This window comes from Mugil cephalus, chromosome 4 (genome assembly GCF_022458985.1).
Source record: "Mugil cephalus isolate CIBA_MC_2020 chromosome 4, CIBA_Mcephalus_1.1, whole genome shotgun sequence".
In the NCBI taxonomy this organism is placed as follows: domain Eukaryota; kingdom Metazoa; phylum Chordata; class Actinopteri; order Mugiliformes; family Mugilidae; genus Mugil; species Mugil cephalus.
The window spans coordinates 5515509-5543293 of record NC_061773.1 but is presented as its reverse complement, the minus strand read 5'-3'; the positions used below and the strand labels follow the sequence as shown (position 1 = coordinate 5543293).

Here is a 27785-nt window from a genome sequence, read left to right as displayed (position 1 = left end):
CTTATTTTAACCAGCCAATGAAAACAGTTAGTAAAATGTAAAACAATCTTGTAACTGAGTCATAAAAGCAAACATGACAAAAACAACAGATGCTGTCAAAAGATCTCAAGATTCAAAACAAACTTACCTCATCAATGGACTTTATGAGAGTTTTGACCTGCATTTCCCCTGGTCTGCCATCAATCATTTGTCGCCGGATCTACACAGTAAAAAAAAGAAAAACTTAAAGCAGTCACAAATATGTTATAAAAACATGTTACACATGCCTACTCTTATGTGAGGAGACACTGCAGACAGATGTGCAGATTGTCCTGAGGCAGATAATGTGCTAATAGTTGTGCACCGGACTGGTAATAACTTTGAACCCGAACTTTATGACAGAAAAGTACATAAAAGGCCTGAGACCAGATGTTTTTTTTTTCAGTTGCTCACCTCTTCTTTATTGCTGTCCTCCACCTCAGCATCCAGGAAGTCCAGTGTCACAGGTTCAGGCAGATTGACAAGCTGTAGCATTAAATAAAAAAAAAAACAGATGCACCAGGTATGTTTCAAAAGCCACAGTGTAAAAGTACAGATTTTCTCTGATAGATTACCTTTGGCTGAAGGTTTGGATGAAGGAGCAGATATCCATTTGGATCAATGGCAAATATGTATCCATTGGCCCCGAGCTTTTTCAAGACACAAAAAACGTTAAGAATAAAAGTGACTGGTGTTTGGTCTGCTTTGTCCATCAGGTCAAGCCTGAATGTTATGACTAATGTTCAGTAGTGTACATACGTTGTATCGTGGTGTCAGACGCTTTATCTCATCGAGATGCACGTCCACTCCCATGACACCTAAGATCAGCTGATTCTGGAAGAACAAATAAAATCAATGTCTTTCTTGGCTGTATGTTTATTTGCTTTCCTGAGCCAGAGGCAGCGGCAAGTTAGCAAGGCCTATAGAGATCACACTGCTGTTACACCCAGCCAAGAAAAAGCCCAAAATCGCAACATGTCTTTTTATTTATTGATTGATTTATGCTCTGGATTACGGAAATATTGTGTTAATTAATGTGTATATATTTTTTTAAGATGGATATGACATAGTGGCCTCACCCACTGGTTTGTGGACAAGCTTTGAGTTTGGAGCATAGGCTGGTTTGGAGCTAACTAGAGTCAGTTAGAGTTAGGACTGAAGTCAAATCGCCAATTAGTTTTTTTTTTTTTTTTTGGAGCAAGTGGGAACCATATGAAAAAAAGGAGGAGGAGCAGGTGAGGACTGACTAAGAACCATGCAGGAGGTGAGATATACTATTTAAAGTCTAATGTAGTTATTAAGTTATTTTCAAAAGCACACTGATCAGAAGAGGTGGATTTGGATCATAGCATTACAGCAACCCCATCACAGTGAGTGAGCTAGGCTAAATGACACAACACATTTTAAAATTCTATACAGTACAATAGTACATCCTGTAGTGATGCATTTGTTTTCACTACTGTTTGGGCAAGTGAGCTTACAGTCTTTGATTCCATTCTGTTTCAAGTCATTATGCTAAGCTAAGCACGTCGCTGCTCTAGTTTCCTATGTAAACATGCTAACATCAGTGGCATTGATCTTTAAAGAATTCCATGATGTTGCACGACAGTGTTCAATTGTGTCTTTAAGGGTTAGGTTATACCTCAGTCAAAGTGAAGCAAAATTGTGTCAAACATAAAAACATCTCAACATCAACACCTGCAGTTTGATTGCCAGTTTTGTTACCTGTGAGTTTCCATCTGAGGTGAGATTGAATACTGGTAAAGTCCCAGTTACTACCATGCCGAGACCCTACAAAGACAAAAAAAAAAACAAAAATCCAAAAGATATCATGTACGCAAATCTAAACGATGCTTATTTCTTTGTGTGTTCGATCAAATGCAACCAACTGGGGTGAAGTGTTCTCACCAAAGCATCCTGATACACATTGGTCCACTGAACCTGCTTGGCATCGCTGCCTGCCAGAACCATGGGGCGTCCAAGCACGTCGAGGTACTCCTGACAGAACACACAGAGACGTGACCGGCTGAATCTCCACAACTGACAGCACCATGCCAGGGGGAGAATGGATGCGCACACTAATGAACATGGATGTTTCTACAGAGTGAGTGAACGACACAAGGAGAACTAGAAACAGGGAGCAGGGGATCAGCTGTGTCAGAGGCACTAGACAAACCCACCTGGGTGTTAATCCTTATAGCACAGATGGAACGGATCTCAAAATAGTAACCTGGCAAGCGACAGAGAAAAAAAAAGACAAACAGAGAGAGAGAGAAAGAGAGAGAGAGAGCATTTGTGAGTGGCTCTCTCAGAATAAAGTGTTGCAGTACAATTCAGTCAAAATCATTAGGTCAGCACAAAGTTTAAGAGCTGCTGTTGAACCGTTGATGCCTTTATTACCGATGAAACTACTTTAAGATCAGACAAATAATTAACAAATGATGTTTTTACGTGTGCAACATTCAATCAAATATACACACTTCATTGAATTCAGACAGATTCTCAATGTCTTTGAAAACCGTAGAATCTAAAAGACACGTCTTTTAACGACTGTCCTATAGGAAGCTCAGTGGAGCATAGAGCTCAGGCCATGAACTTTAACGATTAACAAAACAGTATGCAGATTTGCAGCTGATTCATCGCTCATCAATTATTCAACCAAAACTGTGTCAAAGCAATCTAACAGACAATAGTTTTTTTTTGGTTTCATTTAACGGCCATGGCCAGAGAATCCTTTTAATATTCACTGGGTATTATCAGATACAAAATGTGCCTCCTGAGTTTGAGTCTGGCCTCTCATCATGTCACGATAACGACAAAACCAACACGCAAAGGAAAATGAGTCTGCAAGAATTCTCCCTGACAGTTAATCACCGTCGCTCTGATGAGACTAAATCTGATCTACATGAGCAAGACTGACCTCTGCAAACAGAGCAGAAATCTAGGCAGTGATTAGACTCCATCAGACGCAGACTGAGTGTGTTTACTGTAGCGGTGCTTTTAAAGATTATATTCAAAACTAGAAGCTGAACTACTGTGTTATGCTTACTTTAACCACAGATTGCAGTCTGACTCTGAACACTATATACTTTCTATCGTGTCATTTTATAACAGTCTGCAGTCTGTTCTGTTAGTCATAAATGAGATGAAGGGAAGTCGAGCTCACCTTTATTTGTGCATGCAATCCACTGTAAAGGTGTGACATCATAGTTGTGTTGACCCACAGAAAAGGTAAATACTCGAACCTTAGAAAGGAGGAGACAACTCTTAAAATGCTATACTGCATCCTGGAGATGACTGAATGGTGAAAATGCTGAAAGGACTGACTGTCTTATTGGGCCAGTTGTATTGCATGAAGACATCCTGAGCTCTGTCCTCCCCTCCATCAGTGAACAACATGATTATTTTATTGCAGTTGGCGCGGGGGACGTTTGTCTTCTGAAAGAAAGAAGAAAAAAAAGAACAAATTGGTTGGTGATAACTGTATATGTGTGTAGAATCTGCCTCGGTCAAAATAAATCATCGGTGACTTACATTTAACAGCTGATTGAAGGCAAAGTGAAATCCAGACTTGTAGTCTGTGGTGCCTTTAGCCTGCATCTGCTGCACTGCCTCCTTGAAGATCTTTTTGTTGCGTACGTTAGCCTGGACCAGGTGTTTGAAGCAAGGAACCACGGCCTCAGCCTTCTCGTTGAACTAAAACACACATGTTGAAGATTAAATAGGAAAAGACAGATCAACAGAGAGATGATGGAGAACGACAGATGAGCATTCAGTCGAGTGTAGCAAATAACCAACCCTGGCCACGTTGACATAGTCATCATCGGATAAAGTGTCCAGCATTTCCATCACTGACGCTTTGATCAGTTTCAGTGTGAGGCCACTGACGCTGCCGCTCCTGAGGAAACACAATAGAAACATGCTCACATAAAGACGTACGGTACATGGGAGATATGGACAAATACACTCTAACATACTGCAGGTCTGTAAGATAAAGCAGCAGCACGGTTCGTTGTTTTAATTTTAGGTTCTTTTACTAAGCGTGAAAGTCTAAGCTCAGCTGCAGCTAATATTGCAGTGTTGCTGAATAAGATCAAATTTTGTGCTGTTTAATTCATGCATAGGAGTGAAGTATACTCGCTAACTATTGTCCTGATGTGTAAGATTTTCAGGGGACCTTTTGACGTCTTTCCGTGTGGTTTTCACTGACCGGATTTAAAACAATAAAACAATAAAAAAGGCCTATTAACACAAGTATAGCATTATTAACTGCTTTTCTATAGCATTACATTGTGCTGACCTCAGCAGTTTAATGACAAATCTGCACTGATAAATCTTTTTTAGTGGGTTATACTTTTCCCTAGTGACTGCGGTTACAGTGAGTTCGCATTAAACCAAACACAACTGTCAGCAGTGCTACTAAAATTGCCAACACGTAAAGACCCCAGTGAAAATATGGACACTATTAAGTAGATACACACTGATGAGCCTAATCACCAAAGCCATGTCATTTATTGTTTTTTGTGTTTCTCAAACAACGCATGCATTTTGAGGCACTGTGTCCATTGTTGTTGTTGCTTCGCAGTTTGTTCATGCAAGCATAGCTATCTCAGTGCAGTGTACGTGTGACAAGCAAACAAACTTGTGTCACGCACATGGGGGAAACGTTCCTATTTTACTAATTCGGCTCAACAGTAGCTTTCTCCTTTCAAAGAGTAACAATGAATGACCCTGTATCGCCGCAATACACAGCAGCTTGGGGACAACACGGTGCCAACAGAGAAAGGAGAGACAGGAGCTACAACTTAGCTTAGTGTTAGGACTGAAAACAGACAAAAACAGCGAGCCTGGATCTATCCAATGGTAGCTGTATGTCATCTACCAGTCTCCACAGATAATTCATTTATCTCATTAGTGTAATCTGTAAAAAAAAAAAGTAATCATACAACTTCTTTTCTGAATGGAGGTACAGTATGTGCTAGTGACTTTGTGGCTAGGGTGCACTATCAGGACAGACTATTATTTGAGGAACCCAGAGGGCTTGATCTTTTGGCATATTTTGAAACAGCAACCATAAATCCCTTAAGCCTATGAAGGCCCTACAAGTCCCCCTGGTCATACTACTACTACTACTACTACTGCATCAAAAATAGTTCACAACCTCCCTGAGGGTGGGATCTCCCTTCTATCTACCATATATCTGGTGGTAGGCTGGAAGGACATTCACACTTTTTGCCGCATTTTAGTGTCGTACATTTACATATATAAGATACAAGTCGATTTCCAATCAGAAGCATTATTTGATTACTTACACATCGACAAGGATGACCATGTCTTTGGGGGATGAGGCTCCCTGGATGTACCTGTGACAAAGGAAAATAGAGGAAGTCTTCAACTTTAAACTGACTACACCTGCAAACCCACCATGTATTTAGGAAGGATACTGTACCAGGGCCTCCTCCTGACATCATACAGGTCAATTTTATCAGGAGCTTTCCACGGTGTCGCTGTAAAAATTAAAACAAAATGTTTTCCTCATACTAACTTGCGTCATATTTCCATCAGGTTAGGAAACACAGACATGGATCTTAAAATGTTTACCTGGATAGTAGCGAGTGACTCCCGTCGCACTCCCGAACGCTTGCCACAGTAGTGACGGATCCTCTCGGCTGTTCTCCATGAAGACTTTCTCCAGCGCTTGCGTCCAGTTCAGCTCATTCAGGATGACGGGAGCTAACGGGATAAAGTGTAACACTGTGTGTAAATGCACTGACTGTGGATCCTGTGTTAAAGATTACATATTACGAGCACTACTTGCCTCCTTTATATATATCCGTGGGGATCTGAACAGCCGTGTAGGAATAGTTGACGTTGTTTTTGAAGTTGGGATCATACACAAACTCCAGCTTGATGTGGGAGGGGTTTTCCACCTCTCCTTCTCCATCCATGGAGTACTGTGTCAGCAAGAAAAAGTGTACATCACACACTATCTGAGTGTTCCTTCAGTCAAGCGACTTCAGTAGCAGAAGAATTCAGTTTATTTGATCGTTACTCACATAATCCAGCTCTGCCTTGGAGTCATAGTAAGCCATGTCCAGCTCCTAGAAGAAAACAGAGGGAGAAATGTGAAGGTTGGAATTCTGATAACTGTGAACATGAGTAGTGGTAACTAGTAATGATAAAGCAGAGTTGCAACAGATTTTTCTCTTTTATTGATACTATTGAGAATTTCAGAATAGAACAAAACAAAATGATCCGATGTTTATTCTCCCTGTGTATATAATTAAAAATGATCTCCATGCATTACTTTGTCAATAAAGGGTGATAGAGGGACATGTCTAGAAGACATAACCTAAGTGATTTACTCACATTTACTTTACACATTTTCTCAAACATCTTGTATCTTTAGTTCATGTCTGTGCCGATATGATAAAATATTATATATGTTTTAATGCTTAGATCTTCAACAGGGTGACTGCGAGCCATAGTAGGTCTGTGGAGGTACTGCAGGGGGGTTGCAAAATCTTTGGTTGATTAGACATGTGTTTATATATTTTTTGAATTTTTCCCCACAAATTTAAATTTCTTCAAATACAAATTAACGTGAATCCAGCATATTTTAGTAAAGGGATAAATGGAGGCAGAAGACGTTATCTTTCAGTCAACACTTCACTTATTCAGCGATACACTGTCGCACAGAGCGGCACACTAGCCCAGACCTGTCAATCTAAGCTTCCTGTACACAGTGGGCCCCGCCCCTATCGCTGCTGAACCAATCACAAGGCCGCATATTACACACAGACTCTGTTCGAGAACCTATTCGTTCCCCAGGTGGAATCCCAGAAGCATGTGCAATATTAGCAGGAGAGAAGCTAACAGTGCAGTTTGCTCCCATCAACCTACTACTAAGGCCAACACAGATTGTCACTGGAGCAAAAAAAAGTCCACAACCACAGGAGTGATGCCCTCACCCTCACAAACCACGGGCGAATATGCCGGTGGCGAAGAACCACCTGATCCTGATGCAGCAGCTGATAAGCTCGGTAAACGAAAAAACACTTGAAAACACACAGATAATTATCAGAAGTCTGGATTCACTTTTAAGGTGACAGTTATATGTCAGGTATGTGAATGGCAGCACTACTGTCACATATGTTTGAAATAAAAAAAAGAAATGACAATTTGAGCCTGTGCATTATTTAAATAGCTCAATGATACAGCCCGAGTCCCACTTGTAGTTGTTGTGGTGTGTTTGTGTGCATCTCTCTCTCCACCCTACTTCCTCCAGGTGATCGCCCCTCCTCCGACTTCAGCTGCTTCTACCCAGGTAATCAGCTGATCATGGTTAAAGAGTGGACACCTGTTTTAACGTCCATATTTTCTTCATGACTGGGAGCAAGTTGTCACTAAATGATTGTTCTCTCGTTCTTCCCCTAGAAACACAATATCTGCCTGTAATCTTTTTTTGTATGAGCTTTCTTTTAAGGCTTCTACTTGAATAACTTTAAAATACAACTAAATATCAAATTGTGATTATTCATCGTTTTATTTTTTTATTTATTCCCAAGGATATTTTTCCAGTTACATTTAAAGAACACATAAATGAAATAAAAAGAATTTGATGTGAACAGCTGCAGCCAAAAATGCTGAGTTTTCATCTAAAAATAAAAAATAAAAAAATTAATGAGGTGCCAGATTTTCAGAGTAATGAATGAGGTGTCCAGCCTAACTGACTAGTGATCAATAACTATAATGTAGAACTGTTAAAATGTCTTGCCTTTCTGGCGTTGCATTGATTGAGCTAGCATGCAAATGTCTAAAAAGCAATGCTACCACGCACTTTTAATAACAACAGTGTTTGTGATGTTGTTCTTTTCGTACCCTTTCAGAAGAGGGGGTCACAAACATTTGTTTGATTCGTATTACATAAAAGTAAACCAATAAATGAATATATAAATCTCACTTTAAGGGTGGATCTTTCCAAATTCCATTTATTATTATTCTTTATTTAAACAACAGCCAAGAAGCACAAATGTTTCAGCTTGTAATTAAAATATAAAATGGAGAAAAGCAAATCCTCCCATTTGTAAAGCTGCAACCACCAAATGTTTGCTATTGTTCAGTACTGGTTTCTGCTCCGTAATATCACATTATGAATCAGTAGACAGGCTGTAAGGCTTGTGTAGAGCGTCGCCATCTGTTAGTCTTAGTTTCTGAAGAGACCTAACATACTTCAGAACACGCGTGACATCTACTTGGAGCTGGATATGTTCCTATTTTTGTCCTGTTCTGATCACCAAATGTTTTCTCCAGTGAGCCAGTATTACAATTCAGTTAAACCTGATGTCTCTCTCTGTCCGCAGTTTGTCATCTAGCTGATACTAATACATCTCTCTGCAACAGAGAATAGCTCTGAAATCAGCTAGCTACTAACACAAAGAAGCTCATCTACCACGTTAACTTGTCCTGGGAGTTTCCTCAGATCTGAGTCTGTCAGCAGCCGCTGAGACTGATTCACCTGCCTCATCTTTGATGAAAGAGGAAATGTTTCGATTTTACTCTATAATGTTTTGTCTCAGATCTTCACTTGGATCAGCGTCTCTTTCATCATACTGCATCCTCAACCTTATGTATTATTCAGAAGAGAGGTGACTTATTCGTCATGTTGTGTAACGCTTCCTGTTTTTTGCTGAGATGTAAATGCGAAGGCTGATATCACTCTCCTAGCTGTCCGCTAAAGCTCCAGATAATAACATTTGTAGAAAATAAATCAAAAGGAGTTACAGTGACAGTTTGTGGTTTTGTTATAGGTTATGTTCCAGCGTTTTTTTGCGGTGATTTGCAGGTTCTCTGAATGTGCTGGTGGGGGACTGTTAAAGCCTGGTCAAGCTACGTTTGCCAGATTCTTTTCAATGGTTCTAGGTCCAAATAAATGAAACTATACCAGTTCACTGAGTGTTTCTCCCAGGCTGAAAATATACTGGTTTTGGTCCGTTGTGGGGGAGAGTGATCAACGCCTGTGCAATTTGTTGTGGACTTTAAAAGGGATGGTGTAACCCAGGTTATTCTTAATAGCTCCAATTTACCCCTTGTTCCCCAAACACCTCACATGTATGCTACTGGAAGACAGCAGCAGGGGCCAACATGTAAAAAATGCAGCTGCATTTAGATGCACCACATACAAAGTGCAACATTTGCAAATGTTGCTTCTAAACATGACAACAGATATAATCTTCACAGAAATAGCAAAAACAACAAGCTTGTGAAGGAGCACAGCCACAAGATCAGGCTGCATTCAAATTATTATTATAATTTTACTTCACACAGAAAATGTCCCAAGATAGCAGCCTGTTTTTTTAAATATAAAATTAACAAACTACCTGTTTATTGTTTATTCTAGTTTATTCTGATCAACCATAAACTGCGTGCATGTTAATGTGATACACATCTAAAATGAAACGTACCTTAAGATGACATATATAGTTAGATGAGGAGACGGTCAATAAATGAATATTTAAATGTTACACAATCAGAATTTAGCTACACCAAGAGTTGTTTTACTCTGGAAACTTTGTGTAAATTTTCACATAATCCAAAAAGAGTAGAACACCTGGTTGAAACTTAGCCCGTATGTACTGAGTATTGTAAAGTCCGCACGGTTTTCAATCAATGGGCTAAAACCTGCAAAACCACCAGTGTAGGCTGTTAAAACGTCAGGGGGATTCAGAGCCTCAGAGAAGCGTGCGTTAGGCCATGTGAGAGGATGAGGTTAACCCTGTCTCGTTTTGTCGGGCAAATGAAGCAGACCGAGTGGAAAAGTGGAATGCCAATGTGTGTAGGACTCAACAGATACCGCACGGCTGAGTGCACTCAGTCATCTGTTTCAGCCAGGCCAGCCCCGGGAGACGTGCACAGCTGACTGGGGTGAATGTTCTTTCTGTCTCAGGTCGACCCGTCTGGAGTCCCAGCACTCAGAGATAAACTAATCTGATTGGAATTATTTTTGAACACTGGTTTGAAAATTGCATGGACAATTTACAAATGAATAATGTACATTTTTTTTTACCTTGATCCCATCCTGCCATGGATGCTCTCGCTGGAGCCTCTCTGCTTCACTGGCCAACCTCTGCAAACAGAGAAACAGTCACATTAGAGAAACAAGTACGATGCAGAGCTGGTTTCTCTGATTAAGGTCAAACAGCACGGTGGAAGTAGGATGCAGAGACCAAATTAGGATGCAGAAAACTAATTACATTCGCAGCTGAAAACCCATGAAAACACAGAATAAGTAAACATGTACTTACATCAAGTGCTTTGCGTTTCTTAGCGAGGAGTTTCTCTATATCCAAAGCCACCTTCTCCACAATTTTCCGAGGTTGATTTCTGACCAGGCTGAACCGTCGTCTTTCTTCATTGTATATCTGTAAATTTTTAATGGGCAATGTTAAAAACTTAAGGGCAACAACAGCTGCGGGCTCCATTTCTGCTGCCATCATGTCTTTTCGCCGGACAATTATCTAAAAGCTGACTTTGCAATAATCAGTGCATCCATTAGTGTACTTGACTGCTAAAGGTCTGTATCTGTGTGGTGTTGTTTCATATTATAAGGTTATATTATTTTAAATTATTTAGTGAAACCAAAGAAACTGACAAGTTTGCGTCCCAGTGTCCCAACAACATCAACATTTCTGAAAGCAGACAGCACCAAATAAATTGAAGCTAATGAATGTTCATGTTTAAATACTAAGAACACAACGGAACAGTCAGTTTCTGTTTTCTATTTGTTCTCAGTCCAAATCTGGCTCCTGTCATGCAAATATATTCATGCACCATGTGTGTTTGGAAGAATCACGTTCCTAAAGTTTTGTTCCGAAAAGTCATATAGAGCCTTTTATTCATATTGATTACTCTTTAAAAATGCTTCTCATACAAGAAGAAAGATGTTTTTGAAAGCCTGACAAAGGATATGACTATTTTTAAATGCTGCGTATACACCGATCAGCCACAACATTATGTCCACAGACAGTACAAGTAAACAACATGGCCTCCAATTTCACTAGATCCCAAACTGACCAAGTATCTGTATCAACACTGTGTTTCCAGACACCACAGGACACCCTCAGAAGGCCCATGTCCATAATCTGATGAGCCACAACCACAAGGGAGACCTACACAATATTAGCAAGGTGGTTATAATGTTGTGTAATCAGTGTGGAACAAGAACACTTGTTTGAACTGTTGGCCTGATTTATCTACAATAAAAGATGGATGTAGTAATAGTAAGGTCTCCTGTTGGTTTGTGGACGACCAATGTGAAACTTCACACTTTTGTTTGGATATTGCCATCTTGATTTTTTTGTGGCCATTTTGTTTTTTTGGAACCAGAAGTGACCATAGTTGGATGAGAAGGAGGAGCGAAAAGTAAATTAAACTTAAGAAAGGCTTCATCAATCCCTCCAGACCAGACACGTCAAGTTGCCCGTTTTGAATGAGATATTTTGGAGCTGACACCTAGTGATCATCAGCAATACTGGGCATTAATCACCTTCACACTGGCTTCACTTTTCAGACCAGGCAGCTGTGTCCATATTTGTGAGCTTCTTTTATTGTCCTCACAGTGGAAATAAGTGTAAGTTCCACATTTAGGAGACACTGGCAAACGACTCATGGACCCCACGGTATAAGGAACAAAGACTTAATAAATACTAATATACAAAATTAAGTATAGTGTACACACTATAAACTAAGGGCTGTAGCCATTCAATTATTTTACTGCTGGTATAAAGGACATCGACTATACGTTTTATGTTTGTGTTCCACCAGGAACTGTGAATCGATGTTTGAGTGGCAGCAGCTCAAACACCCCAGAGTGCGTGGCATGACCCTGTACTATGGCATTAACCCTCCTCAGAACCTGTCTGTCGTTGATAACCCCTGAGCTGGGCCTGACGTCTCCCTGAAATATTACTGGCCTCTCGAACAGGACTCTCAATCTGTTCGTTTTGGAGACAGTAAGGTCCCCAAATCAATCAGAAAAACAGGTAAAAGCCATTCAATTAAAACTACAATAAAATAATGTCATCGTTTCCGTAGACATGTTAAGATGCTATTCAATTTGCATCAACACTGCTGACTATACGATACGCTCCAGTTTGCTATTCTACAGATGTGTCTACAGCTTCCTGCTCACTGCAAAGACTACATTCACCCAGAGGATTTCTATGATGTTCTTATACCACAAAATTTAAATTAGAGCTCGCATAGAAAATACATCACAGCTCACAGTTCCAGAGGACCTGGAATAAAGCTGTGCTACAGCCTCACCATGAATGCCTTATGATTTCTTACACCAGACCAACTTTGTGGGGCATATGGAGACACACGGGAATTACACAGGAGGGAAAACATATGATTGCATAAAACTTGAAGCTTAGATCGAGTGTCATCATGACAGCAGAAGCTAACTGACATAAATGAAGCTGTTTAAATATTTTACAGGATAAAAAAATAAATAAAAGACTACTGGAATGTGTTGAGTACTTAAGAAATCTGCATGTATTAATCATTTGGGGCATTATAAACACACTTACTTATATTGCATCTCATTGACATTGTTTTTTGGTCTTGATGGTCCGATATTCAAGATTTACAGCTGACACATTTTCTTGATTTTTTTTTCTTTCCAGATTTTATAACCTTCAGACATGCTGGACATTTGTCAACGTGAGATAAGCACGATATTCACCGTGGCTCACTGTTGTGCAACATCTTGCTGGTTTTGAGGTCATCGGGCTCAGATGACTTCCCAAAACATCAAAACATCCCTCAAGTAGTGTGCTGACCAGATGCTTTTTTTGGCCCCCACTGTTCAGATGGGAACAGGCGGTAATGAACAGGATACTCCAGTGAAGAACTGGGTCACTGAGGTTGGATGTGAAGTAGAGAAACTAATAAAAATTTGACACTCATGGTTACCAGAGGATTAACTTTCCACCTGAAAGGCCCCATGATGGTTACATCTGCAAACTGGAAGAAATGTCGCATCAATTATGTGCAGTTGTGCTGGTAGGACCTGTACTCACATTAATGTCTCGGGCTCAGGATGAGCTGTGACTCTGTTTGGTGAGATACCTCGTACCTCAATACTTTAACTCACAAGTCTTTAACATGGGGTCTGCGGAAGTATTGCAGGGGAGTCGCAAAATCTTTGGTTGACTAGAATTTTTTTTAAATATTTATTTCCTACCACAAATTTAAGTTTCTTTAAATACACATTAACGTGAATGCAACGTAATTTATAAATTGAGGTGGAAGATGTTATCTTTCAGAAAGTACTTCACTCATTCAGCGATACAGGGGCACTGTACACACTAGGCCCTTATTGCTGCTGAGCCAATCACGAGGCTGCATATTAAACAGCGACTGTAATGTGTGTGTATATATATATATATATATATATATATATATACATATACACACACACATATATATATGTGTGTGTGTGTGTGTGTGTATGTATGTATATATATATATGCATACACACACATACACACATACAGTTGCAAATTGATGATAATAATGTATATTTATAAACAGCACTAGGCTGAGTTTAATGTAGAACACATATAGTAGGTTGTTGGTCCCTACTTAATCTCTCATCAGTTTGGGGTCCTTGGCCTCAAAATCCTTGAAGACCCCTGCTTTAGCTTTAGCTTTAGCCTTGTTCTTGAGGGCTTTTCAGTAGCTTTACCGTTTTAGCTGATGCCTCAGGTCTGCATCACAGAGGCCACAGTTATCTGGAAATGTAAAATAATGGCTCTTTATTGGTAGAGGAACTGAAAATTCATTAGAATTTTTAACTTGTTTGCACGACACAAGAAGATCGTACAAAGGACAATTTCTTTGACAGCTCCAGAGTGTTTCAGAAGCATGGAGGGATTAATGAGGATTGAATGAACAAGTGAGTCTCACATCAAGGCATTACTGCGGGCTGACCATCTGCTCAGCTGCGACACAAACAGAGAGGACACGTGCTGCAGCTCTCTGCTGAGGGAACGCCCCCACACATCTTCCCAGAGCAGGGCTCTCTTGCCCCCTGCAGATGATCTTTGGTCCTGTTTTTCGACATTTACCTTTTCAGGCCCAACCTCTCCTAGTCAGCTGTTACACCGAGGACGAGAAATAACCCACAGAATATACCAGGCACACAACAGGCTGCATTACCAACAACCTACACCCAAGAAACCACATCACTATGAATAATCAGATGAAAATGGAAAATAAAACATTTTCATGCAGCCAGTGCATTAGACAAATCTAAAACCTCACTTAAACAGATTTGGTTGTTTATTGGTTATTTAGCAGTTTTCTTTTTCCTTTGTTATCTACAATGATCAACTCAATTGTTTCAGGATTGATAAATCTGCTGATTAGTTTCTTGATTAATCACCAAGATATCATTAAAATTCTCCAGTGTAATGAAGGAAATGTCTATTTCTCTCTCGCTTTTAGCCACAGGACTGAAAATGTCCATTTAAATGACGACCATAGTGTAATTCTACATTTTTCACAGTGTCAACAAATCTCAGAAAAACAACCATTGATCTAGGCTGAGTCACACTGTTACCTGCATGGCCACACATTTTAGTTCACGGTGATCATAAACTCACAGTCAATAAATCAGAGAGCGGCAGTATGTGCTAGATAGCTACTGTGGCAAATGACATGTCACCTTTCATTAAAAGAATATTTTAATTATAATTCGGGACACGTTTTCAGACATTAACACGTCTTCAGATGGAATCAAACAGATTCAGGGCTTTTATTGATGGCTGGGGAAGCTGTGAAATACTGAGACAGAGAGAAACACATTGATTTTTTTGTTTTTTCTTTTTTTTTTACCAGCCGTATCCTTTTTTCTAGAAACAATGTCTCGTTGCAGAAACTGATTTTTATTGAGGGCATTCAACCTTAGTATGGAAATCAATTTACAGCCTGTGCCAGCTCAGAAATAAGACTCCTGCAGACAGCCAGAAATAACCTTAATGTATATGATGTAAAAGAGCACAAGACATGGCTGTGCCATCACTTCCGATTAAGTTAAAGTTCAGCAACACATAACAATAACGGGCGTTACATCAGTCAGCTCATGAAATTAGTCTTGATTAATTCTCGTGTTTTTGAGCTTGTGACTTAATGACAAATAAAACTAGCCACTCTAAATGCAGCCGCTGTGGGCGTTCGTTCAAGCTCCGAGTGAAAAAGTCAGTGCAGCTTCTAAAGCTCCCAGGTCACGTAAATCTGGAGGACTTTCTTTTTTGAAAAGATCTCTTTCTTCCACTTGAGCACTTTGGATTCACAGGGAATAATACAGTCTGTGCAAGATCGATAATTACTGCAAACAGTACGCAAAGTGCCAGCAAAATTTGGCTCCTGAATCTAAGAAACAGAGCATAGATTCTGGAAACCGCTGAATATAAAAGAGTTTTATGCCTGCCCCGGGAAAACAAAAACATTGTGTTATTTGTCGTTCATGGCTCTGCAAGGACTCCAGGAAAATCATAAAGAGGAAAGAAACAAAGAGGTTTCTCGGAAGTAGAGTGTAATTGTTTTCCTGTTTTATGCAGCTAGTTAGCGTCAGCTCCTAAATGGACTCACAGCTATTCTGACCTCTCCATTCGGTGTGAACCGCATTGAGTGCATGCAGCTACACTGAGTAGATGAGTAAGACGACGGAGCGCACACTCACCCCTTTCAGCTGCTGAGCTCCAGTGATTTGCTGAAAGACTCTGTCAAACTCCTGCTCGATACGTCTGGCCCAGTGCATTATCCTGCGGATAAACATCAGAAGCTGACTGTCACACAGCACAAAACAGATGAAAAAGATACTCTGTGTGTGTATTCTCACAAGCAACCAGTGACGAAAATAGCTGCAGAGGGGTGGTTGGAACACATATTATGAAGGTTTGCTTATAAAACACATTCATTCCTTTAATTATATGATTTTTCAACTTATTCGCAAAAACTTTTTTCAGGATGGACTCAGTAAAAAATATATTCTCCCACACTTCAACCAGTGGCAATAAAAAGAAGAAGAAGAAACCTTAGTTAATTCATTGGCAACGCTGAGAGGAAGGTTATTGACTCATAATATTATATGTTATTAAAAAAAAAACATAATTTGCAACATGAATGACGTGAAGAACACAGGCAGCTCAAAAGTAGTTTCAGAACAAGATGTAGTTTGACGTCAGTAGACTCTAAATGTCTGAAAAATATATTAAAAAGTCATTAATGACAGAATGTGGCTTTTTAATGGTCTTTTAATGAAGCCTTTGGTGTAATAAAGTACATGGAGTGTATCATAAAAAGACGTAGCACATCCTAAATTTACTTTAACTGCATACTTAAAAAATGCAGATGCACAGGGACGCAGCATAAGTGGTGTATCCTGGAATCATTAGGTGTTTTGGGTCTTGCAGGCTTTCCTGTAGGCTTTCACAGCTGCCTCTGTTGCAGTCTTGATGATGTGGATAAGACCCTCTCGTACCCGGCAGGGTGGAAACTCTGTGGAGAGAGCGGCTAATGGAGCCTCTGCCGCCCAACTCCACCAGGTAGCACCTGTCGTCCCCTACGCTCCACTAGGAGTGCTGCTACTTTACCAAGTCTCCTGAAACTGCTCAATGCTTGTAGCTCGTCCTCCTCCACTGCTTGGCAATGGCACATCTGCACCCGACTGTCCACAGTAGCTCATGAGGAGTTGGAGAAGCTCAGGACAGTGTTTCTAAACCTTGTATGGCACCCTGCTTATTCAGGGACGGAGCTTTCTCTAGCTGCTTCCACAATGTCCTGCTCCTGTTTCAGGCTCCCACATATCAAAGTTGACTCCTAGGGTTGGTTGGTTGATAAGAACTCCCTGGATCCAATTCCTGGTGCGGTTCCTCCTCAGGGCCAACTTCTTAATGAAATCTATCGGGTAGTGTGCAAACGCTGCCTGTCTCCAGATTCTCTCAAGATGTTCTAAAGCTCTACAAAAGGCCTCTGCGACTACTAGTGGATCTTTGCAGCTCTGCAGTTCACCGTGTAAGGTTCTTTACTGGTCCTCTCCTCCTCCAGGCCAAAGTGTTCCGCTACATAGCTCACAATGGTTTACAGGGGACTGTCAGCCTCGCCCATGCACACTTTTAATATTACACGTAATACATCCTAATTGCAAAATTGCCGTAACTCTCTCTGTTTGCTGCCTGGTGGCTATTTCATCTGTGCCCTTTGGTATTAAATGTCTGGTGCTTATAATGCAGTTACATTATTTAGGGTCCCCACTAATGTTTATTAGAGCAACAAGGCCAAAGTGAAGTTATTTTTTGTCATTTAAACCGACCAGCATAATCACAATGAAAGCTCAAAATGAAAAATCTTTAGCTTCTGTGTGATTTTAAAATAGAAAGCTATGCTCTTCACTCAACGGACTGCATATTGGATACATATCCACAGCAGCTTTCCTGCATTATAATGACTATTTCATAACATTAAAAAGTCACTGAAGTGATACCTGCTAAACCAATGACATCCCTGGCAAGTCCATGATGCAATTTACTTTTTAAATCTATATTTTTCATGCGCGATAGCTGACCTCCAAACAACTGACTCTGGGACAAGTGGTGAAACGTATGCGCACAACAAATGCCCCCACAACCACCCTCCAAGAAAAATACATTAGAAAATGAGTAACAGAGCAGTTGGATTAACATCAGCGGTAATATCGACAGCTATAGTGAAGGTGTAGTCGATGAGGGAGAAGAAATGCCGGTACTGCTCCAAAGAAAGAATAAAAGATTTGGGTTCTTGGTTGTTTAATGACTAAAAGTGAATAAAACATCTAATGGTGTCCATCTTTAAAAGATCAAACCTGAGATAACTTGTCAGCCACCATTAAATAGAGTTTCTCTCTCTCTCTCTGATAAATGCCCACATTGTTCAGATGTCCCGATTTTGTAACACAAGATGACCCTGATCACATCAGCAGGCTAAGTTTTTAACTGAGAGCGCAGAGACATTACGCTGCCTCCACAGGGCGTTAATGAAGAGTGTTGCGTTAAAGTGAGCGGTACACTGGCTGTAAGGTGGAAATGTAGCATCTATTTTTGTAAACACCAGCAGTCTAAAGGCGAAGGGCTGCGACGATACTGCTAATGGCTTACATTATGTCAGCCAGCGAGAGGTGTTGTTTTAGCTGGGACGCACTTAGGCAAGTCGGGAGGTTATTAAGACAGTTATGAAGTAGTTTAATGGCTTAAATGGACGGACACAAAACACTCCACATCGGTCTGCAGGATTGGCAGCTAGGCCACAAAATATTGGGTTATTGATCAAAAGTTGACAGAATGAGAAGAACTGAATTTCAACAACTATAGAACTACATATGCAACATGATGTCAAAATGTTCTTTTTCTGGCTACCGAGGAGGAAGAGAAATGTTTCTGGACCACGTGGGACACAAGATCCTTTGGAAATGCATGAAGATAAAATTATCATGGAATTCACTTTTGTGTGTGACTTTTGTCAATTTATGAATCATTTTGAGTTTTAAAATGAAAGCATTTAGAAGAGAAAAATACTGGCAGGTCTATTGTTCTATTAAACAACAGATGTGCATGATCTTCTCCGTGGAATATTTTTGAATAGTGTTTCTGAGTCACTTTCAAAAATACACTATCACACTTCCTGTACTCAACTGCTCATTTGACTAAAAATATTTAATCTCAGCAGCCTTATAAGTAAAGTGTAGTATGTGTTCTGTTTGTCTTCTTCAGACATGTGTTATAAATAATACATGCTCTAGCACAATCGCATCCCGAGCTGCAATTTCAAAGCGGCACGCACAATCCTACACAGCCTATCAGAATAAAACTGGCATCCTGCAGCAGAGGAATTTGTAGCTCGGAGAGAGGTGCAGTTTCAGCCCTGGCATATGTCTCCCTTTGTTCACTGCCTTACTTCCCACCTGAACAGGTGATCCTGCAGTGCAGTGCTGCTAACTGGATTAATGAAAGGTTTATTTCAGCTTTCTGCCCAAATCACTCCAGCCCTAGAAATAAATCTTAATGCCCAGAAAATCACTGCAGATCCTGTAAGTGCCCAGTGAGTCGATTCATTATCAGCCAGACAGCTCCCAGCAGAGTTACGAGACAGAATCAGAGATTAAAGCCGCGTCAGGCTTGTTTCTACTGTCAGACGAGCCACAAGTCTCTCAATCAACTGTGCACGTCCACAGAAAGACGCAGCTCCTTTGATTCTGGCAGAAAGAGATGACATGAAACACTTTTAGGCCTGGTGATGTATAGCATGGTCTGTGAACAGCAGCATACTTCTCATTCTCCTCTTTTTCTGAAGTAGTGTGCTTCTGGGTTTCTGGAACATGCGGACGGATAGAGGAACAGTGTGAAAATGTAAATGTACTGTAGGCAAGCAACGTCAGGACCATCCCTCTAAATCCCATTTAAGATTGAATTACAATGTTTTCTTCACACAGAACTATTTAAAAGTATTTCCAATAAACCTATTGTCTTAATTCTTATCTAGGTTTTTATAGGTCAGTGTGTTATTGGGAAAGCTGTCACTCTTAAAGCAAACCAGATTGGCTGATCAAATCTAATTTCAAACAAGCATTATTCCACATGAATAAGACACCTATACAAAGTAAAACCAGCAGCAATTAAAAAGACTGCCTGACATTATGTATACGCTCATCAAATTAGGTTTGAAAAAAAATCACAACCGACCACTATAATTCATGATATTCATGTGACGGCTTCTTGTAATGGCCTCTATACACTATGTGATAACAACAATCCCACAGGCCCATTATATCCAAAATCTTGCTTTCATTGCTGTCAGACTGTGCAGCGTCAGTGTTAAAGCACGTCAGCAGCCTTTGATGCATCATTAACTCACGTCCTCCATCTGGGCTCCATATGGTTTGAAATTGCTACGTAAAAAAACTACATTTGAATGTTGACATGAAATTAATCAGTAATGAATGTGTAGCTTATTCACCCTTTTCAATGCAAGCCTAGACCTCAAAAGCAGTGTGCATTGACATATTAATTGTGTACCATTTTGTGCATGATCCGCTGGTTTGTAGATCTGGTAAACGAAACACTGCACAAGGGCCCTCAGTGGATCCTTTATCAAACCAACTGCTTCCTGGTCCCACAAGCACTGACTTCTACATTCATACAATCTTTGCGATCAAAACTTCAAGGTCATCTTCAATCTTCAAAATGCAAATGAATCAAATAGGCCAAAGGGGTGAATGTTATTTTGTGGTACTCCGTGGCCCGTCGGAGGAAGTTTAAAATAATGCTGCAAGGGAAACAGGATTCCATTGATTCTCTGAGCCTCTTCAAAGCATTGAAGTCAACAAGCCTGTCGAACCAGAAAATAATTGAAAGCAGCGTCACATGGCAGGAATCATGTTTGTTAAAAGACTGTAGCCCACTGAACTGCAGAGCAGCTTTAATTCTGTGAGTCAGTGCAGATGAAGAACAATCTGAAGTTTTTTTACAGTGTGCTCCATTTCCTTTACTCTCTTGAGCCCAGTGGGACCTCAGAAATCTACAGATGTGCCTCTACTGTGTTACCTGCTCGCAAACTCTGTGAGGATGTGACCCATATTCACTTATAACAGAGAGAGCAAGAGAGCGAGAGGGTAGAGGGTCCATAGGAGGAGTCTGTCTCTCTCTCTCTCTCTCTCTATCCCAATCCATCCATCTATCCAGTCTTTTTCTTTCTATCTATCTATCTATCTATCTATCTATCTATCTATCTATCTATCTATCTATCTATCTATCTATCTATCTATCTATCTATCTATCTATCTATCTATCTATCTATCTATCTATCTACATTATGACCTATTATGTCCTAATATTGTGTCTCCCTTGTGCCTCTGAAACAGCTGTGACTCATCATGGGTTGAGGGGAGGGGCCTCTGTGGATCATCCCACAGATACTTGATCTTTTGAGATCTAGTGAATTTAGAGGTCAGGTCAACACCTTGTGCTGTTCTTCATGTTCGTTGAGTTGTCCCTAAAACTGGTTTTATGTGAGTGTGTGTCAGGCTGCATCCTGCTGGGGATGGCTGCTGCCATCAGGCAGTGTCATTGCTATGGGATGTGGGTGTCTGGTCTGATCTAGGTGGGTGGTACATGTGTAAGTAATATCCACATTAATGTCAGGTCCAAAACCGAACATTGATATGTCAGAAGATGGTCAATGTTATTTACTTCTTCTGACAGTGGTCATAATGTTATGCCTGACTGATAAAATATTCCAAAATTGTACAGACTGTATGGACAATAGAGACTACACAATTAGTTCTGCCAATCAAACTTCTTCCTTGTGTCTTCCCAACTCAAGTAGATTTTTAATTTTGAGAAAAATGATCCAGACACAATATCAGCTGAAACATGAAGCGCGTGTTCCTCTTGTGTGCCCTGGCAAACTAATTATCAAAGTCTATCAAACACAAAGACACAAAACTCTACTGCACTGACACTGACCTTCAGCTCTGTCAGATGTGGGATTTGACTGATGGGTGGGGGGGGGCGCCACCTGTTACAAACCCACATTTGCTACATTTATTGCGCTTTCTGCAGAGGTGAAGAACGATGTGTTTTGAAGAAATATTAAAATCCAATAAAAGCAAATAAGCCTCTGCAGCAAATCTTAATCAACTACAGTAAAGTAGCAAAAATAAAAGATAAATCTCACACAAAACAGCCTCATTCAAGTGTAGTGTACATTACATATACAATATTTCCCTCTAAAATGTGTTGAAACAGGCAATAAAAACCAAAATTTGATGCTATGAAATAAAAATAAAAGGTAGTATATCTGAGTAAAGTAATTGTTGGAATTGTTACCTAAGCACGGTACGTTGAAAACTGACAGTCATCCTAGGAGCAGGTGTTTGATCTATTATCTGATTGTTGTTTGATGAAGGTCATGGGCTCGGTTAATTGGTAATGAAATAAATAAGGGAAAGCGCAGGAAAACTCAACAGCCTCCAGTGTCAAGATGTAGAATTATCCATCCATCCATCCATCCATTCATCCATCCATCCATCTCTCTATACAGGGCGGGAGTTAGCAGGATGAGTCGTGAACGATGAGTCGAACGAGAAGAGGGATAAATCCTCACTGCTGCAGTATTAATTCTTAATTGGAAAGAGATTCTGTTCTTCCGCGTAGCGATTCTGCTTCATTTAGCGTACATGAAGGGACCCAGGGCACAAGGCTGTAGCTGTTTCAGAGCACTCAGCAGAAAATTCAACAGAAATGAGGAGGAGGAGGAGGAGGAGGAGGAGAAAGCAGCGGCTATACCCTACTTGAAATAACCCAATTCATCATAAAACACACATACACTGCGATACCGCACCTCCCTGATTTACAGACCCCTTCTCTAATTGGTAAATACACCATGGATCTCCAGTTGCGATTGGCCAGAAATGCTTCAGCGTGTGCCCTGAAGATGAGTGGACCATCTGGCCTGTTCCTCCCTCCAGAGCAGCCTGGTCGCAGAGCCTGGAGGTGGGCCCGGATAATTGAAGTTAAGTGCCAGCTGTACTTAACAGCAACGGGTTAAAGGTTAAGGATGAAGGACTAAGCACAAGGTTGATTAAAGAAACAAGAAAATGTTAATTCTAGTGTGCATCTTTCAGCACTAACAACACAAATTTCCTCCTCTTTTTGCCACATACTACCATCCAGGATGGAGTACTTGTTCTTCTTCTTCTGCAGCAGTGTTGGTCTACTGGCTGTAGGAGAGGCGAGTGTTTCAGAAAATTGTTTTTTTGCAAAAGCAGTGTGGAAAAATCTGGAGCACAAGAACAACAGGGGGGAACAGTTTTATACTGCACAGGCTCAATGCTGCATGAAAATGCTCCAGCTCTCTTAACTAATTGAGTCAAGACCAGAGACAGTATAACTTCACTGGCATTTAAAACGTCTCACTGTTAGAGCCATCTCTCACCACAGAGCAAAGACACGAACCTGAATCTGATATTAGGCGATGAGCCTGGAGATCTATGGCTTTCTGTGTGCAGGGAACCACATCAAGGCTGTAACTCATCATATGGTTATGGGGAGGACACAGCGTTGGCCGGATCCTCCTCATTCCAACTGGTATAAAGCCTAACTTGGTAAATAAACCCCCATGAGGTCTGGATTGGTACAAACACGGACATCACAGCTTATATATGCGTGTAAAATGATCTGCTATGAATGCCCAGTCATAGTGTGGACTACACCTTACAAAGGACTGCTCTTTAAATACATTCCCATTGATGCCATCGCTAACACTGTGCAATTATATAACAGCAGTAAATAAAAACGGGGCGCCTGAAGTATCTCTTGACAGCACAGCTGAGTGGTCAAGCCCAAAGTTGTCTCCCATCGGAGCCCGTCTGTGTTTTCAGTCACGTTACTTACGTGTATTGTTGTGGGAATGTGAGACCCTCCGCTCCAGGCCACGATCCGACGCAAATCAGGATGATCTGGAGAGATAAGAAGCAGGCGATGCTGCGAGACCTTTCGCCTATCGCCATTTTCCATTAAAACGTAAAAAAATAAAAAATAAAAAATAAATCTCGGTTTCGGTGGGTGGATGAAGCGCTCCGGACCGTCTGCGAACACACAGCGAGCGTGAGTGTGAACGTCCGGCTCAGTTTCCAGACGACTTCATATCGGTTTCTGCTGTCAAGTGGACGCGGAGGAGGCAGGCATTGGCCGTGGAGGCATCGCGGACGGTGGGAGATGCACTAATGCAGCTGCCAAGACACTGCAGAGTCTCCCCTCCTGCTCCCACACACACATATATATGTATATACACGTACACACCACCAACACTACCACAGTCACACAGGCCGGCGCGTTCACGACAGCTCTCTCTCTCTCTCTCTCTCTCTCTCTCCCTCTCTCTCTCTCTCATCAGCATCCCGTGGATCCAGGCGCGTTCACGCTCACCAGGCAACAGAGGAGCAGAAGAAGAATCTAGTTTGGCTTTATTTATCTCCTGCAGCCACGTGGGATTTGTCACTGGCATAAATTTAGGATTTTTTGTTGTTGCAGAGATTGCAGAGATCTAACCCCCTGTAACCCTCTTAATACTTAATAAATGTCCAAAAATAAAAACAGTCTCCCTAAGCCAAAGGCCCCAACTACCAACACGCAAACATGACTGAAGTAGAATGTAGGCCTTTTTTATTATTATTATTTTGAAATTCTGTTCAAATGTGCCCATTAAATTTATTTTATTTTTTTCTAAATAGGAGGCATTTAAAATACTTTTCTTTTAATTTCCTTGCAGGCTGCATCCTGCTGGTGATGGCTGCTGCCATCAAAGAGTGTTGGGTGCTGGGTCCGAAAGTTTCCAAGCAAGACACTGAATATATATTTTCTTCACCTGTCAATGGTCATAAAGTTGTGGCTGATGGGTGGCCAGGTCTGACCTGTGTACATTGAACATTAGTAGTGAACAGAAGTTAGAGCACTTTCAGATAACACTGATGAAATCGTTGGTTTGATGGTTGGTTGATATTACTGTAGTACACAGAGGTTGTGATGTTTGTTTGTGGTGTTCTCTCACACAAATAAGTCTGGTAAGAAGCTTAAGTCATGCATACTCTGTTGGCCTGATATTTCAGACATCTGTGCGAGAAAAAGAGATTTCAAAATGTCTGAGAAATAATGACAAACCTTAAAATATATTTTAAAAGCCTGGACATGACAGTTTGATATATTTTCTCAAATATTTTTAGATTAACAGAGAGCATATTTCATTGTATATATTCAATATATTATTGAATTGTATATATTTATTTGAATGCATAATTTCCCTCTTAAATTTAAAGAAAATTATACAGAAAATCACAGCATGTGAAGGAACAGAAATGATGTCAGAAACTACCTGACATCACAAATATGTTATGTTCTGCATTTAAAGATTATTTGGGGATGCTAAAATAAATCTCTTAAGCCATAGTTGAAATACACTCATAAACTGTGAAAAGGGGCAATAAAATGGGCAGATCACTGCAATCTCTCATAAACTGTAATTAATCCCCATTGAAGGGAGAATCTTATGGCCATTACAGTAGAGTTTGACTGTAATTAACACCAGAGGAGAGTACTGGTTTCATAGCAGGAGAGCATGCTGGAGCAGTCAGCCACCCAGCTGTAAGAATTACACATTGTATTTCCTTTTGTACACTGCAGCATCTGTGCGTGTTAACAGCCCTCCCAAGGAAACCGTGGAAGCGAGACTCGACACTGAGGCGCTGAAGACGTACAACCAAGGACAGTGACACGGAAGTAGAATTTGTGGATTCTTTGCCTATACGTACATGGATCAGTTTCGCAACACTGATTAAAGCATTAACGGTTAAAGTCAGTACCACAGTTCTAATTAGTCTTTGAGAGCTTTCTGTTTATTGTAATGATAACCCTGAAAGAGAACAGCTGGTTGCGTGGAGAGGCTTGAATCTTCCCCCCACCCTGCTCCAGTTGCTGTATCCGATCCAGGTTTCTGAACAAATGGGGTGCAGCTACTTGTAAATTTTTATTTCCAGAGATATAAATTGCTCATTTTGACCTTGAAATATAAGGACCCGATGGCAGTGCAACAGTGGAGATGTTTGTGTAAAACTGCACAGTTTAAAAGCTTCCTTCTGAAATTAAATCGGACACTTGTCTCTTAACTGTTTAACAGCAGCACCTATGTCTCTCCACAGCCAGGCATTCAGATGCTCGACAGCTGACCCGACAGGATGACTGCACCTATTCCTGCCCCCTCTGGGAGGAAGGATGTGGGTTCAGCTTTTATTCGCCTCCCTGACGGCCCAATGTGCTAATGCTGCTGTCATGTCCTGGGGAGAGAGAAGACTAATTACTGACTGCACGGTCTTCCTGCCTGTCCCCCTCAGAGAAACCGTACGCTGTTAATTGGATGACGACTCCAAAGAGAGCTGAACTGTGGATGAGACCGACCTTTACCTCATGTAAACAGCATTATAAATCACAATAAATTTTTAATTTCTAATTTCCCTTATTACAGCAGCACTTTGTAATGTCCTTGCCAACAAGATCTGCTGAATTCATGTAAATGACCTGTTACTTAGGTGATACATCTTTTTACAACAATATTTTTATTGAGAGTAAGGTATATGTAGACAGTTATACAAAAAGATAATATTTGTGATTTTTCACAGCACAAATAAAAATAATAACCCCTCTCCACTCATCCGCCCACCCCAACATCCAGTGCATCCCATTCTAAGGAAATAAAATAAGTAAATAAATGAATAAATAAGTTATGATATTGATAGGTTAACAGATCATTCAGCAGGTATGAATAATTAAACAAAGAGAAAAAGAAAGATAAAGTGGAGGTAGCTAGTTCGAAAATAAAGCCTGAGAATAAATGAGGAGGCTGTGTTTGCCGTGCAACATCATGCAACATCCCTCAGGATCTAGCAATCATGAATTTATGAGTTGTCAGGGAGGGTTGGAAATTTGTTAATAAAAGACATTACCTCTAAGTGTGTATTTGATCTTTTCTAGGCTTAAATGAAGCATAATGTCACTCATCCATAAGGAGGCACTGGGTGATTTGGGGGATTTCCAGTGTAACAAAATCCTTCTGCGTGCAAGTAGAGTTGTAAATGCTGTAATGTCCTTATGTTTATTGATAATCTGCTGGTCAGCTGGCACTGTGCTGACGATGGCAGAGTAGGCGTTAGGTTGCAAATTTATGGATAGTGCCTGTGAGAGAATTCTGAAGATTGCTGACCAGTCATCTGACGGGGAAGAACATGACCACGACATGTGTGTTAATGTTGCAGAGGCGACGTGACATCTGCTACAATTCTGATCCACCTAAATTCTGACCAGCCTAGAATTGGAGAGATGGGTTCGGTGCAAGACTGTAAACTGAATTACATCTAGCCTAGCACATGAAGTAGTTCCATTAAATCTCTTCAGAGCTTCCTGATTGTAATACCTGATTCCTCAGGTATTACATCCCAAGGCTCCTTCTCCCATTTAATTTTATTTTATGAAGAGAGGTGTCTCTGAGAGATGTTATGTTGGAATGGATTCTTGAAATGAAGCCTTTTAGATTGGAGGGAATTTGGAGGATATCATCTATAGCAGTAGTGTGAGGTAGGTTGGGGAAGTTTGGATCTAGATTTTGCATAAAAAGTCAGACCTGGAAATAGTGAAAAGGTGCGAAGCAAAACAAAACAAACAAAAAAACTGAGACTCTCCTGACATGTTAATCACTTAATGTTAGCTTACTAACAATCTCAGTACAGAGCTAACATGCTAATGACAAGCAGGTGAGCATGATTGTAATTGTTAGCATGCTAATATTTTCTAACAGGCACTTCCAAAAAAACACAAATGAGTCTGCTAGGAATGTCATGTATCTAAATACACATCAAAATATCGACCCAGCAATGGTTTGGTGGAAAAGATTCATTGCCATTTTACGTTAGCGCATGCGGTTGTTATTGCCATTTCATTTAGTACAACTACAGTTAGGTTCATGGTGGTTCAGCATCACCAAACTTTAGCTCATTAGAGTTAGTGCTAGCTTATTAAATGACATGTGTGCACAATTTGATGGAAACAGTCCCAGTAATTATCATATTTCAGTCTGGACCAACCAACCAACACCTCGTTCCCAAAGACGCATCAAACAATACT

General features: G+C 40.5%; 1 protein-coding gene across 1 annotated transcript in view; it reads right to left on the bottom strand.

Moving 5' to 3' along the window:
- The window catches only part of LOC125006927 (voltage-dependent calcium channel subunit alpha-2/delta-2-like), a 33985-nt gene extending 10011 nt beyond the window's left edge, over positions 1-23974 (bottom strand). Inside the window, exons 1-20 of the mRNA XM_047583445.1 lie at positions 23511-23974; positions 15767-15848; positions 10323-10439; positions 10085-10144; positions 6075-6119; positions 5837-5972; positions 5620-5751; positions 5468-5525; positions 5331-5381; positions 3817-3916; positions 3553-3714; positions 3346-3456; positions 3185-3263; positions 2199-2248; positions 1927-2016; positions 1744-1809; positions 778-852; positions 594-668; positions 433-504; positions 128-199 (exon numbers count right to left, since the gene is read on the bottom strand). Of these exons, the coding sequence (XP_047439401.1) occupies positions 128-199; positions 433-504; positions 594-668; positions 778-852; positions 1744-1809; positions 1927-2016; positions 2199-2248; positions 3185-3263; positions 3346-3456; positions 3553-3714; positions 3817-3916; positions 5331-5381; positions 5468-5525; positions 5620-5751; positions 5837-5972; positions 6075-6119; positions 10085-10144; positions 10323-10439; positions 15767-15848; positions 23511-23626 (1749 nt within the window). The 5' untranslated portion in view covers positions 23627-23974. The remainder of the gene's footprint in view (positions 1-127; positions 200-432; positions 505-593; positions 669-777; positions 853-1743; positions 1810-1926; positions 2017-2198; positions 2249-3184; positions 3264-3345; positions 3457-3552; positions 3715-3816; positions 3917-5330; positions 5382-5467; positions 5526-5619; positions 5752-5836; positions 5973-6074; positions 6120-10084; positions 10145-10322; positions 10440-15766; positions 15849-23510) is intronic.
- Between the last annotated feature and the right edge of the window lie 3811 nt (positions 23975-27785).